Source organism: Poecilia mexicana, unplaced genomic scaffold (genome assembly GCF_051168715.1).
Source record: "Poecilia mexicana isolate PSO_F unplaced genomic scaffold, ASM5116871v1 scaffold_21, whole genome shotgun sequence".
Lineage (NCBI taxonomy): Eukaryota > Metazoa > Chordata > Actinopteri > Cyprinodontiformes > Poeciliidae > Poecilia > Poecilia mexicana.
In genome coordinates this window covers 2,175,706-2,189,999 of record NW_028263390.1, presented here as the reverse complement: position 1 = coordinate 2,189,999, position 14,294 = coordinate 2,175,706, and the positions used below count along the sequence as shown (strand labels likewise).

Here is a 14,294-nt window from a genome sequence, read left to right as displayed (position 1 = left end):
TCAGGTAAGGTTTAAAAAGAGAACTCAACTCAAACAACTAAATAAAAAGTTTTACATTTTAAACCAAACCTTGTATGGAGATAAACAGGTAATAGATAAACAGCCGTTATTTCATTTGTTGTAATTTATTATTAAATACATTTATGAGACAAATCAAGTTAGGCACAAAAAATATTCAATTTTACTGACCAGCTCTTTAGCATTCTTTAATTAAAATCTGACCAGATTTTCCCTGGGACTTTTACTCTGTATTCATCAGATAAACAATCCAAAATGTTTATTTGTTTCACAAAGATAAACAAACCTTTTGATAAACAGGTAAATGCCTTTTTAACATGCAGTCGGTTTCATCTGACTAGCCATAATTACATTCCAGATATCTAAAATGCATACACATTGCTAAGAGCAATGCTAGCCAACAAATACACTAACGTTTAAGATTGGGATGCCAGTGCCACTTTTCCCTTTGGACAGTGCGCCCCCGTGTGGATTAATGCTTTCACTGCACAACGTTGGAACAAAAATTCAACATCACACAAACAGTATAAAAAGTTTTATTTAAAATATGAAAATTTCAATCAAAAGCAGGACATGTTCATCCTCAGATTCTGCCCTGGTCTCAGACAGACAGGCTAAAAAAGATGTATTTTTTAGTCCTTTTACATCCTTTGATGTAAAAGGATTTCTGGCAAAGATAAATGGTGAATGCTGAGATTTACATATCAAAAAACATGAGATTCACAATAAATATAACGCTCTAAACAACATCTCAGCAAACAGATGGATCCATGACAAAGGACAGCACTGGCTGGGTCAAACATGGTTAAGATGGAGATTCAGGTGCTGCTGGTCTGCTCGTTCTTCACCGTTCTGCAGGGTGATGGGAAGAATACGTTAACATGTCACTGAGCAAAAGTAAACATTTGATGCACCCAAGTTAAATGTGCAAACACAACGTTCAACAGGGATTCCACATAAGGTCTGCTGCATAATTACACTGTTTAGACTCTTCTAGAGCTTTTCTGATTTTTCACTTCAGGATTTCTCTTTTGAAAAAGGTCATTGTTGTTACCCTTTGGATTCAGCCTTTTCTGAGCCGCTGTCTTTTGTCTTATCCTCTTCTTTCACATCTAAAACATGAGGAAACAGAAATATTTATTATCAGCTATTGAAGCACAACTTCATTTCATTCTCGTCACCCTCTCACATCCAGTTAGTGACCTGCTTTCTTCTCCTCGCTCTCCTCCTCCTCCACTTTTGGTCTTTTGGCGCCCTTCTTGTGATTGGCTGTGTTCCTCCTGCCCCCCTGCCCCTCATCCTCAGAGTCGGAGAACTCTTCATCACAGGCTATCCTCTTATCTGTGGCACGAACTGCAATTACACAAAGAATACTTTCATAAGCCACTTACATAAATTCTGACTACAAAGACCCAGTAAACACATCTGTCGTCTCAAGGCACATTACAACACAAGTCATTTGTCACATACATTCCACCTGGTCCTGGTTATCAAAGAGCACATTAAGATCAGTGCAGAATTGAAATTAGTTCAAACAGTTTCTAAGGACACCCAGAGGACTGCATGGAGTCATTGGCTTGAGGCGTTCGCTCCTCCTGGACCAGCAGGGGGCGACAGTAGCCCGTCACTTGTGTCATTGATTTCAGAGCAATTCTTCATTGTGAACATGTAGTGACAGGAGAGAAGAAGAACTCCAGCAGAACTAAAGGTCTAAAATTTGAGCGATTTAATCTTTAAATCATCTTATGATCCCATGTGACAGCACGAGAATAAACTGATATTTATTGATGCTCTTGTGGAACAACTGGCAGGGAAAGTAGTAAAAATAACACTTCCCATAATACTTTCAAATTTTTTTTTACATTAATTGAGACAACGATATATTAAACTTCTTATCATGATAAGACATTTGTCACAATAAACAATACAATTAAATGCCCATCCCTGGTTTTTATCCAAGCTTGTGACTGAAGCAGAGGACAACCTTACTGGACAAGCGTTTGTCAGGGTCCTCGGTGTCCTCGTCCACCGTGTCCTCCGGGACAGCGTCCTCTGGGATGGCCTGCATCTGGACCCCAGGGGCGTGAGGCAGCATCCGCAGGTTCTCAAACAGCCGCTGCCTGAAAGGTCAAAGTTCAACACTGTCAAACATGCTCTGTGATCAAATGGTGAACAGCGGTATGAATGTTAATACTGATCTCAAGGTAGGCTGCCGGTGCAGAAAGCAACCACACATACTTGATCTTGTCCATGTACTCCATTGTGTTCTGGTTTGTCATGTTGGAGGGGCTGATGTGCAGCTTGAAGTCGGGTCCAAAGTACTCAAAATAGTCATTGTATGGAAGTTCTGCAACAGGAGAGGCAGAGAAGAGGAAGCCACAATAAGAATAAGAGAAACGGAGGGAGAAGTACAGATCCACTCAATCACCTCCTGATCTTGCTTCAGCTTTCTGGTGTTGGTGCTGATTGTCCTGGAAAACCTTACAGAATTTCACAGTTTTGTCAGAATTGGGGGAAGAAAAAAAATCAGACTGTGGCGATACCCTGACCAGCTTTGTAACACCTGGAACTGCACAGCTGCTGAGCTCATCATACGAACTACTCAGAGGAACGCTGATAAAAACATTGTTAAAGGGTTAATAGAGGAGCCATGTTGTGATGACTTCCTGAAGGCGGAGTCTCAGAAAGAACAAGAGTTTCTTAAAGAGAGACAGGCCCGATTTCAACACGTTAAATCAGGAAGTAAAATTTATTTTCAGTCATATTTGACATATATTTTAACATAATACATTATAACAACTGAAGGGTAACACAGTTACGTGATTATGCTATAAAATAGCACTATGTGCCTAGCAAAGACAAAATACTGCTACTGCTTTAGCTGCGCCAATTATTTGTCCAGCACATAATCTTCTCAGAACACGTCCCCTAAAATACAGAAAGCTTCTTCATTTCTCTCTGAAAGAATGACTTGGCACATAGCTACCAGAGGTCATCAGTACACACACACACAAACACACACACACACACCCCCACGCACACACACACACACACACACACACACACACGCACACACACACACACACCACGCACGCAACCACAACCTCACTCAGATAATGTAAGAATGAAATTTGAAAACTGACACGAGACCTTTGACACCATATTGGCTGTTCAAAGCTAACAGGAAGTACATCAGGTCATTTTCACAGCAACTGATGAGTGACCAGCAACGAACCATCAGGGATGTCTGTATCCAGAGCGACGGACGTCTCATAGGTCCAGCAGCGAGCCACATTCCGGATCGTGTATCCTCCTCCACCCAGCATCAGCAGTGGCAGGTTAAACGACTTCATGTACTCCACACACTTGGCGTGACCTGGTTGGACACGGGGACAAACGTCAAACTCTTCCTGGAAGCTTCACCCGCTTGGACAGAGTGTGGCGTGTCTCTGGACCTCGGATGGTGAGGTTGAAGCAGCCGAGGCGATCTCCAGACAGAGAGTCGGCGCCACACTGGAGCACCACAGCGCTGGGCTGGTACATTTCCATCACTTTGGCCATCACCTGCAGGATCACAGGGCACAATTCCTTTCAGAGAGGAATTTTACGCTTCTGGTTTCCAATTTCTGCTGAAGACAGGAGTGAGTGTTTGTGGAGAATAAAGTCAAAAATTCACCTGAAAGCCTTTCCTCCATTTAAACATCACTTTAACAGAGAGAAACAAAGGCTTTGTGGATAATGTAAATGTTTGAAAAGCACAGCTATAGATTGTAACAGTTTCTGCAGGTTTCACCAGCTGAAACGTTAAGACTTTTTAAGACCATTGTGAATGAAATTTAAGATCTGTATCGCAACAGTAGCAAAAGAAAATCGCATGTTGCTAACTAGCTAGCTGGTTACTGGTAGCTGCCTAATCAGAGACTGCAGTGAAGATGTCGGCACACAACTCAATATCTAATGTATAAGATGTTAAGACTTGTGATTAACATATTAAATGCCAACATACATTTTTTAAAGTGAATTTAAGACAGTCCTCTTGGTGCACATGTTCTACCAACTAGCAGTCATTTAAGTTAATAACCTCTTAGATAGTAAACACTAGAGGTGTGCCGATCGATCGGTCACCGATCATAATCGGGCCGATTTTCGTGAAAAAGTGCATGATCGGTGATCGGCGATCATTGGCTCTTGTTGCCGATACCGATCATCTCATTTCCAGCCTGCCTGTGCAGCTGGTCTCCTCTTTCCTTCACTCTGCGCAAACGCGCAGCAACAAATCCTAAGCGATGTGGAACTATAACCACTGAGTGAATGGGGAAGTTTGCGTGTTGCGGCGTAAAATTGAAGCAGGTCAAAATGCATCAACACAACGAAGCTAATACGACATAAAAACAATGCCATACTTGAGGAGTTTGGCTACATCGAGGCTCACTGCAGTAAAAGACATACGGAGGATCAGATAGCAGGTAAAGCAGCGCACAGCTACAAACACTCACCCGGATTAGCATGACGGTCAGAAAGCTAACCAAATAACCCGGAAAATGATTTAAGTCTTTGAGCTGCGATGTAAGACGCTGGTTCTGCTCTCCTGTTGAACCGCTGCTACAGGTAGTAATATTTCACAGACGGAGCTTCGCTTCTGCTCCACCTGGTAGTGACTCTCACACCGAACCTCTGCTTAAAGCTGCAGCATCTAACCTAAAAAAATAAATTTTACATACGTTTTAAAACTTTCGCTGTCCTAACATGAGACAGATAATCTCTAAAAAAAAATAATCGATCTCCTCCCTGATCTGCATAATTACTCCGCTCAGTCAGAAACAGCCAATCAGAGCTAGCAGTAATCAGCTAGCCGCCATGCTAACAGGAAGTTTTCATTCAGTAACTCTGGATTGTTTATTGTAATGGAACCTGTATTTGCCTTTGAATGTTAAGTTTTATACTTGAATATTTTTGGCAATGTTGAGAGGTTTTATTTTGGCTCTTTGCATTATTTAGCCTGTTTTGTTTAGTTTTCTTCTTGAAAAAAGTTATTAAAAACAAGTTTTTGTCTAAATTAAGGTGAATTCATGGTTCCTTTTTCCACATAATGTAACCGGTAGTGTTTATGATAAAAAAAATAAAAATAATAATAATAATTATGTGATCGGTATCGGTGTATCGGCCCTCATGGGTGATCGGTATCGGTATCGGCAGGAAAAAACCTGATCGGCACATCCCTAGTAAACACTATAGAGAGATTTGTGATACATTTCAGGAAAGTGACAAACTCTGTTCTGACCATCATTATGTTCTGTTTTACTCAATGAAAAAAAGAGCCTTTGATATTGGTTGTGTTAAGGTGCTAACTGTGTGCTCAATATCAGTAGTTGTGTTTCCACTGACTGTATAATTGAGCAATTTGACATTCTGAAAATGAATTAGCTTGATGGAGACACACAATTTTCAAACGTTTTGGCGCTGGGATAAGGTGATTTTTTTGGGCTATACAGAAATTGGTTTATTTCGTAAAACTACAATGGAAACACTTTTTGTGTCACAAAAGTCATATGATTAACATGTTGCCACTGGTGCAAACCAGAAAGAAGCGGACAACAACAGGTAGTAGGAGGAGGATGGCGCAGTGTGTTTTTTTTAATGAACAAACTTATTCACGTGATTTTAATTGCATTCCTTATTTAATGGGAGCACCACACTTGTGGAATTGTGTTTTCCCAACAAGAAATATTTTTAAAAAGTTTGCACACATTTTTAATGGGAATGAAGCCAATGTGTCGCTTGCTAACCCTTTACTTTTTTCCACTTCAAAATGGCCACCTGCACTCAGAGCCCAGAGATTACCTCACCCAGTCAGAGTGCTGGTCATTAGCAATTTCTTAGACAAACGTCAGACAAAGTAAGTTTTGAAGACATAACTAATAGTAGTAGAAGGTGGAAAAATGTCCAGGTTTCTACGAACAGGTTTGAAGATTTTCTCGTAGGACTCGTCGTCGATGCCGTCCCTCAGTGGGAAGTTGACAGCGTAATATTTGCCTTTTCCAGCTCCGATGTCCTGAAACGCAACACAAACACCTGATCAGCTTGTAATTATCAGAAACAGTATCCTTCCATCATGATCTTCCTCTAAACATCCTTTCCTACATTAACCAGCTCCCAGCTGGAGCCGGTGTTTTCCGGCCTCTATCCTGAGGCTGGATGTTTTCTGTTCTCTCCTCACCCTGAGGTCTCCGGTTCCAGGGAAGTACTCCCCATATTTATGAAAGGACACGGTCATGACTCTGTCTGTGGTGTAGAAAGCTTCCTCTACTCCATCGCCATGGTGGATGTCAATATCAATATAGAGCACCCTCTGGTGGTACCTGGGGGAAACAACAAGACTTAACCAAGTCTGGCTCAGCACAACTGGAGGTTTGTTTCCTTTCTAAAAATACTGGTTGATAATCTTACTTGAGCAGCTCCAAGATGGCCAACACAATGTCATTGACGTAGCAGAAGCCTGAAGCTTCAGACTTCTTGGCGTGGTGCAGTCCTCCGGCCCAGTTCACTGCAATGTCCGTCTGCTGACGGTTCAACTTCACCGAGCCAGCTACGCAGAACAGAAGGTGCTTCATTTAAGAGAAAGATATGAGGTACAAATGTCTCTTGCTGATCTATTTCCAGGAAGTAACTTATGGTAAATCTTCTACATAGAAGCTTGTGTCAACTGGTATGCAGGTCAAATCTAACAAGAATTATTTGTATCTGAAATAGTGAAGCATCCTTCTTGTCGATTCAATCAGTCCACCAATTGACTTTTGAATCGCTTTGGCTTTAAGCATTTTAAGACTTTTTATGTTTTTTTAGATGCTTGATTCCACTCCTGTCAACACATTTAATAGATAAAAATCCTAAAGGTTTTAAACACCATTGAAAAAAATCTAAAACATAGACCTGAAGTTTAATCTTTTCATCCCAATTTCTGAAAGCAGGAGATGCTCGTCAGTCAGCAGGAAAAGTAAAAAAAAAAGATGATAAAGTAATCATCAATGCACCAGCACACCACTCCATGTCGACTCATCTATACTTCATAATAATTCACGACCAACAACATGCATTAGTTAATATTTTAATGTATTATTTTGTATCAACACCAATAATAATTTCCAAGACAACTAGGTAAATGGTAGCCTGGCATTTACCTCCTTGCATTTCTCATCTCCCTTCAATGCTTCATCTGGGATTTCTCCCATTGAGTTTGATTTGAGTTTCAACCGACTCAATGAATGAGTTGTGAAAGATGAATTTGATTTTCTGTGCTGTTTTACGATTGTAGTCTGCTTATGTTTGTAGTTTGGCAAAGGCAGTGGAGGAAGTGAACGAAGCTGTTCAGTCCATGTTGGATACGTTTCAAAATACAGAGCAATTAAAGTCAGAGCAAGAAAGGAATGTATAAGACATTTTATTGCTGGATAGGAAATGATGGCCCTACTCCCTATGGGGTTAGGATTAGGACTAATTAACAACCATCTACTATAGCTTTCTTCACGATTGAGCTGGCAAGTTAAATACGTCATGGCCAAACGTTAGTGATTAAATAAAATTTCAAACTTCAACAGACTCCATGCCCTCAGGAACCAATCATTTCTCAACAGCAGACGGTCCAGATCCTCTGGATGAAGCAAAGTGTAGAACAAGGGACAGATTTCACCAGGCTGGGTGACCTGGTGATCAAACTACTGATGTTTTAGTTCCAACTGGACAATGACTCGGACTGAATTCCCATCCAAGTACATTGTCTCTCCATTTACACAGAGATGTAACATGAGCAAGCTTTAAACATCACGTGTCAATCAGAGAATTAGCAGAAATATGCCCATCTTGAATAAAAGGTTCAAATTACCAGCAGAGTTACCCGTACATTGATGAAATTAATGTGTTTTAATCACAAAATCCATAATGTCTCTATGCATGCAGCCCATTATAATTAGGACTCACCAGCAGAGCCCCCTGCAGATAGCTGGCAGAACTCAAACAAGCCATCAAACACAGGGCAGTCCTCCCCAACGTTGACTGGAAGGGAGCAATAAAAGACTAATCAACTATACGCAAGATAAATAAGGTACCCAAACTTTCACCTGCATTCTAAAAATGCTCCAAAGAGATAGTGAGCTCTCACATCGCTGCATCTGCTTGCTGAACTCAGACATGTTGTCCGGCCGGATGGATCTGAGGAACTTGATGTAGTCGTCACTGTGGTACTTGGTCATCTCATCTGCAGTGGCTTTGTGTGGTCGCTGAGGGCCAAACACACACACCCACACACGTACTCAATGAGAACTCAGACAGGGAAAGAGGTGACGCACTTTAGTTTCAATTAAGAAATGAGAGACAGAACTGTTGAGTCATACACAGACAACATACATAGACCTCCATCTTTCTGTACAGCCCGTAGTTCAGAAGAAGGTTGTGGGTCATCCGGATGCGGTGCGGCTTCATGGGATGACCTTGTCCATAGTAATAATTTCCTATGTCACCTGCAAGGCAAATCGGGGATCAGTTCAATGTTAAGCTTCTGACTTTGTCATGTTCTTGGTTCAGTTCAGACTATAAAAATGTTATGGTAATGTCATTATTTAAGAAAACTGTTCAAATAATAAGTGAATTAGCTAGAGCCAAAAACGAGTTTATTTAACAGCATTATATAGTCACTTGATCCAAAATGATTTAGAATTAGCATGTTACTTAACCGGTCTGTGTGATGGACAAACCCACAACAGCCCTCATGCACCTTCATTTCCTTTAATTCTGTTTCTTTATTTCATTCATTTGCAGTTTAAAATGAACATGTCACATGTTAACATAAAAGTTTTGAATGAAAAGGAGTCACTTGAAGAAAAAGAAATCTTGTATTTTAACCCAAAACAGGTGATGTGTGTATATATAAAGAAAGTAAATAAAAACCTTCTTTGTAATAATATAGCACTCTACTGAATTAATATACTTCATTATACCTTGATAACATATTTTATCATTTTTGTAAAAGTAACAATTCAACTACTCTCTTTGCTTTCTTTTAGACAGATTGTTCCACAGATTTGTTCAATAAACAGAAATACAACTTTCCATCTGTTTAATTCTGACTCTGATTTTTGAAATCTCTGATCCTCTCAAATTACAAACGTCTATTTTAATACAACTTTTTTGCAGGTGTGCTGGTAATATATTATGTATTTTGAACATTTTGTCATTCATCCAAACACAATGACATGTCAGTTTGCAATAAATGTTTGTTGACTGCTTTAAATAATTTGTTCTTATTGTAAGCCCACACATTTAGTTTACCTATGTATTTTTTAAGACCGGGACTTAAATAAGTTAATTTTGATTAATTATTACATAGATCGGAATGCACTAAAAAATTTCACCAAACAGCCACAAATTAGGAAAGGTGGAGCTGATCAGTCACTGCTCTCCTAGTGCATTTAAATGTCAACAAACTGCCAGGCGAATGGTGGTTTTTCTGAATACATATGCACCCTACACTACACTTCAGATTTTGGTGTTCTTGGCGTAAACAAGACAGTTTTTCCTCAAATTTATGATGTGAAAACCCAAGAATATACAACCCCTGGCAAAAAGTATGGAATCACCAGTGTTGGATGAGCAGTCATTCAGACATTTCATGCTGTAAAACAAACTCGGATCAAAAACATGACACAATATTAAGGTCATTCCAAAGTGCAACTTGTTGGCTTTCAGGAACACTCAAAGAAATGAAGAGAAAACATTGTGGAAGTCAGTGAATGATACTTTTTTTGACCAAACACAGGGAAATAAATATGGAATCACTCAATTCTGAGGAAAAAAGTATGGAATCATGAAAAACACATAAACAAAAGACCATTCAAAATACATCACTAGTATTTAGTTGCACCATCTTTGGCTTTTATAACAGCTTTTAGTCTCTGAGGCATGGACTTGATGAGGGACAAACAGTATTTGGTGCCTACTCTCTTTGATAGCAGTTTCCAGATCTTCCACAAGAAGGTTGGAGCCTTCTTGTGGAACATTTTTTTCAATCTCCACCACAGGTTTTCTATTGGGTTGAGATCTGGACTATTTGCAGGCCATGACATCGACTGAATGTGTCTTTCTTCAAGGAATGCCTTCACTGTTTTTGCCCTATGGCACGATGCATTGTCATCTTGGAAAATCATTTCATCATCTCCAAACATCTGTTCAATTGAAGGGATGAGAAAACTGTCCAAAATGTCAATGTAAACTTGTGCATTGATAGAAGAATTAACCACAGTCATCTCCCCAGTGCCTTTGCCTGACATGCAGCCCCATATCATCAAGGACTGTGGAAATTTGGTTGTTTTCTTCAGGCAGGCCTCTTCATAAATCTCACTGGAACGGCACCAAACAAAAGTTCCAGCATCATCACCTTGTCCAATGCAGATTCTTGACTCATCACTGAAGCCAACTTTCATCCTGTCATCCACAGTCCATGATTGCCTCTCCTTAGCCCATCGGAATCTTGTTCTTTTATGGTTAGGTGTCAATGCTGGTTTTCATTTAGCTTTCCTGTATTGAAATCCCACCTCCTTTAGGCGATTTCTTACGGTTCGGTCACATACATTGACTCCAGCTTCCTCCCATTTATGCTTCATCTGTTTAGTTGTACTTTTTTGGTTTTCAAGACAAATGACCTTTAGTTGTTTGTCTTGACGCTTTAATGTCTTTCTTGGTCTACCAGTACGCTTGGCTTTAACAACCATTCCATGCTGTTTGTGTTTGGACCATATCTTGGATACAGCTGACTGTGAACAGCCCACATCTTTAGCAACCATGCGTGAAGGGTTACCTTCTTCAAGAAGTTTCACCATCCTCTCTTTTGTTTCAAGGGACATTTCTCTTGTTGGAGTCATGGTTCTCGCCACTCCACTTCGTCCAGCAGCCCTCCAAGGTGTCATGACTGCAGGTGTTTTGAACTGCACACTAACGGGCACATCTAATCTGGGGCAGGTGTCCATTTAGGGAAAGGAAATAGACTGGGTGTGTCCTTTTTTCTACCTCCAATTTGAGTGATTCCATACTTTTTTCCTCAGAATTGAGTGATTCCATATTTATTTCCCTGTGTTTGGTCAATAAAAGTATCATTCACTGACTTCCACAATGTTTTCTCTTCATTTCTTTGAGTGTTCCTGAAAGCCAACAAGTTGCACTTTGGAACGACCTTAATATTGTGTCATGTTTTTGATCCGAGTTTGTTTTACAGCATGAAATGTCTGAATGACTGCTCATCCAACACTGGTGATTCCATACTTTTTGCCAGGGGTTGTATATGGAAGTTTGTGGCTGAAATGCAAGATATAAGAAATCGAGGAGGGGATTGGTGAATACTTTTCATAAAGGACATGTTTTACCCTAGTAGTAACAGAAAAAGAGAAAACCGTTCAGTAACATCCCTCCTGTCATCCATCCAAAGAGAAAAGAAAGCTTGGTATAATAATATCCAACTGTATGGCTAATAAATGAAGGCAGATGTATCTTTGATGCGTTTCTTGTCAAGGCATTTACTAAACGTGAATTTCAAACTCTGTGAATGCACGTCTTCTTTTGGATTTTGCCCATGAATGTTTTCAAGAGGCGGGAGAACTTTTCAAGATGTAAAAAAAATGCCAATAAATGAAGTGCATTTATTGGCATAATCACTTCTGTTTAAACAAACTAATAGTTATGGGAGATACAAGAACATTTACCAAAGATACAAGACAACACAAAGCAATCAGATCTGAGTGCAGCAAGTGTGTAATACATTTTCTTTTACTCTTTCTTCACCAACTTCATTAAAGTATCACCGTGCAGAGTTCCTCGTCAATTTTATTGCATTCATTTGAAAACAGCAACGACTACAGTCTGGAGATAAAATCCCCAGGGCAAACACAGCTCATGTAACTGAATTAGGAAAATTTCTGGATTCAATTAGCCGCCTTCGTCTTATTAAATTATATTGTTTTAAATAATTATTAGTATACACGTATTTATTATCTAACACTTAATTCCAGCATGTTTGAAATATGTTGGTAGCCATTTTCGTAATTAAGCTTTAAGTTAGTTGAAATGTAGAACGCTGGGTGACTGAGCTCCGTGGACGCCATTGAGTCATCGTTAATCAGGCTACTTGTGTGTTGCTAGTTAGCTGTCGCTACAATCACCTGCAGCAGCAGCTATTAGCTTCATGGCTAATGTTAGCCTGCCAGATGCAGCAGTAATTCGTCACATACCGTCGTAGTAGTAGCAGACCTTCTTCTTGGTCCCACCTGCTGTGGTGTAAGCCATGTCAGAATCAGCTTTTTTGGGGGAAAAAGTTTGAATTAATTTGATCAAACGGCAAAGAGGATGGGCGACATCAACACGGCGCTGTTTGGTAGGAGGAGCAACTTCTGGACGAGGCGGAGAGGCGAGGCGAGGTCACCCGCTGACAGGCGACGGAGAGGTGGGTGGGGGCCGTCTCAGCGACAGACCATGAGTTCAAATGACCCGAATATCAGTTTTGGGTTCCCTTACAGAAGTAATACTTAAGAATGTTTCATAAAAAATATACAAATTCAAAATCAAACACATGATACAGAGCTATAGTAAGTTAGTAGTAGTTGTTTTAAGTTATCAACAGAGGTAACTATTACTCTGTCACAATTATTTGAAAAAGTTTTTGAAAAAGAAAAGAAAGAAAAAAAAAACTCTTACAATTTATATTCATTTCTGAATCTTGCTAGTTTTTTTTCTTATTTTTATATATTTTTTAATTTTATTCTTCAAAAAAGTATTTCCTTATTAATAAATTAAATCAGATGTTTTGAGTAACATTTCTACCCAATAGTTTCTTACTCTTACATCAGTAAGTAACGTTATACTTTTTACCTACTTGAGTAAAAATATAAGTAATGAGTTAGTTGAGCACAATTTTGGCTACTCAGCCGTCCTCTGTTTATCAGTGAGGCAGAGACCACAACGTACAACCCACCAAGCATTTTTATTGCACAGGTTTAAGAAAAGAAAAGATTAAACATCTTTGAGTTGCTTCAATCATTTCCACCATTGTGGTCCGACGCTCACTATCTCTTGCAACCTTAACTATCACATATGTAGGTGAAATTTTAAGAGCTACAATTTTTTTTAAGGTCATAGACTAAATGTTGCTAACATTTGCTAATAAGCTTGTAAAATAAAATAAATTTTATGTTCAGTTGTAAAATATAACTGTGGAAAAATCTAACTTTTAGCTTCAGTGCATCTTTTCATCAAGATAAAAAAGAAAATTGAAAAATAATTGTTTTAAACAGAATTGTGATTGTACAACTATTACAATCTTCAAATCCCTTTTCACCAGCAGGACAGGGTTGAGTTTTCTTCTAAAACGTGTCACATGGTTTGAACCCAGAGTGAGACGAAGCGTTGACCTCTTTAAATCATCCAGACGTCTGGCTCCTCCATCATACCCACAGATTTTCTGTAGGATTTATGAAGCTCTTTCTTTTGAGATCTGATCAGTTAATTAATCAAAATGTTGTCTGCAGAGAAGTAAAACTAAAATTCAAATGTTGCTTACATACGAGTTTTGTTCAGTCTGAATGATCTAATCTTTGCTACACCTTTACAAAAATGTAAGGTTCTAAATACAAAAGTTTTAATGAATAACTCATCATAATAAAATTCATCATAAACATTGATTTATTGAAATGGCTCCCAATACAAGTTATGGCCTATTTAAATTATAATTTGTCAAGTTGCTTTATTTTTAAGCCTTTTTTTAGTTTTGTCATGTCCTGGGTGACTGAGGATTTTCAAAAAAAAAATCTTTCAAACAAATAAAAAAATATTTCAATCAAATTGTAAGAATTATTTCCACATGCTGTTGAGTACATTGCAGCTTTCTTTAGCATTGATGTTCATTTTTAGCATCAGAATGCTGGGTTCCAACCGATGGGTACACTTTGGCAGGCCCCGGTTAAATTTCTTCAGAAATTTTCTAGTTTAGCCTACAATCTGCTGATTTCTCCGATTACTTTGAAGGAGATAACTTTCTTTTACTCCATATTTTATTATGGCTTCTCTGCTTGAACAGAAAGAAGGAAATAAAGTTTACCAGTAATAAGCTTAGCTTTGTATGCCGTATTGATTGAAGTGGCTCATGAATTCTTCCCATTTACCCCCTGTGATTAATACTTTTGTACTGCAGCAAATTATTTTTAATGCATTCTACAGAGACTGGGCCCATTTTTAAAAATGTT

At 39.0% G+C, this 14,294-nt stretch overlaps 1 protein-coding gene across 2 annotated transcripts; it reads right to left on the bottom strand.

The window, feature by feature from the left end:
* Nucleotides 1-538: 538 nt before the first annotated feature.
* On the bottom strand, nucleotides 539-12,470 carry LOC106921499 (histone deacetylase 2). Of its 2 annotated transcripts, none has more exons than XR_015761762.1 (14): nucleotides 12,288-12,470; nucleotides 8,419-8,531; nucleotides 8,174-8,291; nucleotides 7,993-8,067; nucleotides 6,466-6,604; nucleotides 6,236-6,377; nucleotides 5,978-6,070; nucleotides 3,474-3,582; nucleotides 3,254-3,394; nucleotides 2,257-2,365; nucleotides 2,008-2,138; nucleotides 1,208-1,371; nucleotides 1,073-1,130; nucleotides 539-870 (listed from the first exon to the last, which is right to left on the bottom strand). XR_015761762.1 is itself a non-coding variant. In XM_014993231.2 (14 exons), the coding sequence occupies exons 1-14, from the start codon at nucleotides 12,340-12,342 to the stop codon at nucleotides 837-839; spliced, it is 1,467 nt and encodes a 488-aa protein (XP_014848717.1). In that variant the 5' UTR covers nucleotides 12,343-12,467; the 3' UTR covers nucleotides 539-836. The 2 variants fall into 2 exon arrangements, 1 of the variants encoding a protein (XP_014848717.1); XM_014993231.2 differs by having other exon boundaries at nucleotides 1,222-1,371; nucleotides 12,288-12,467.
* Nucleotides 12,471-14,294: the final 1,824 nt, after the last annotated feature.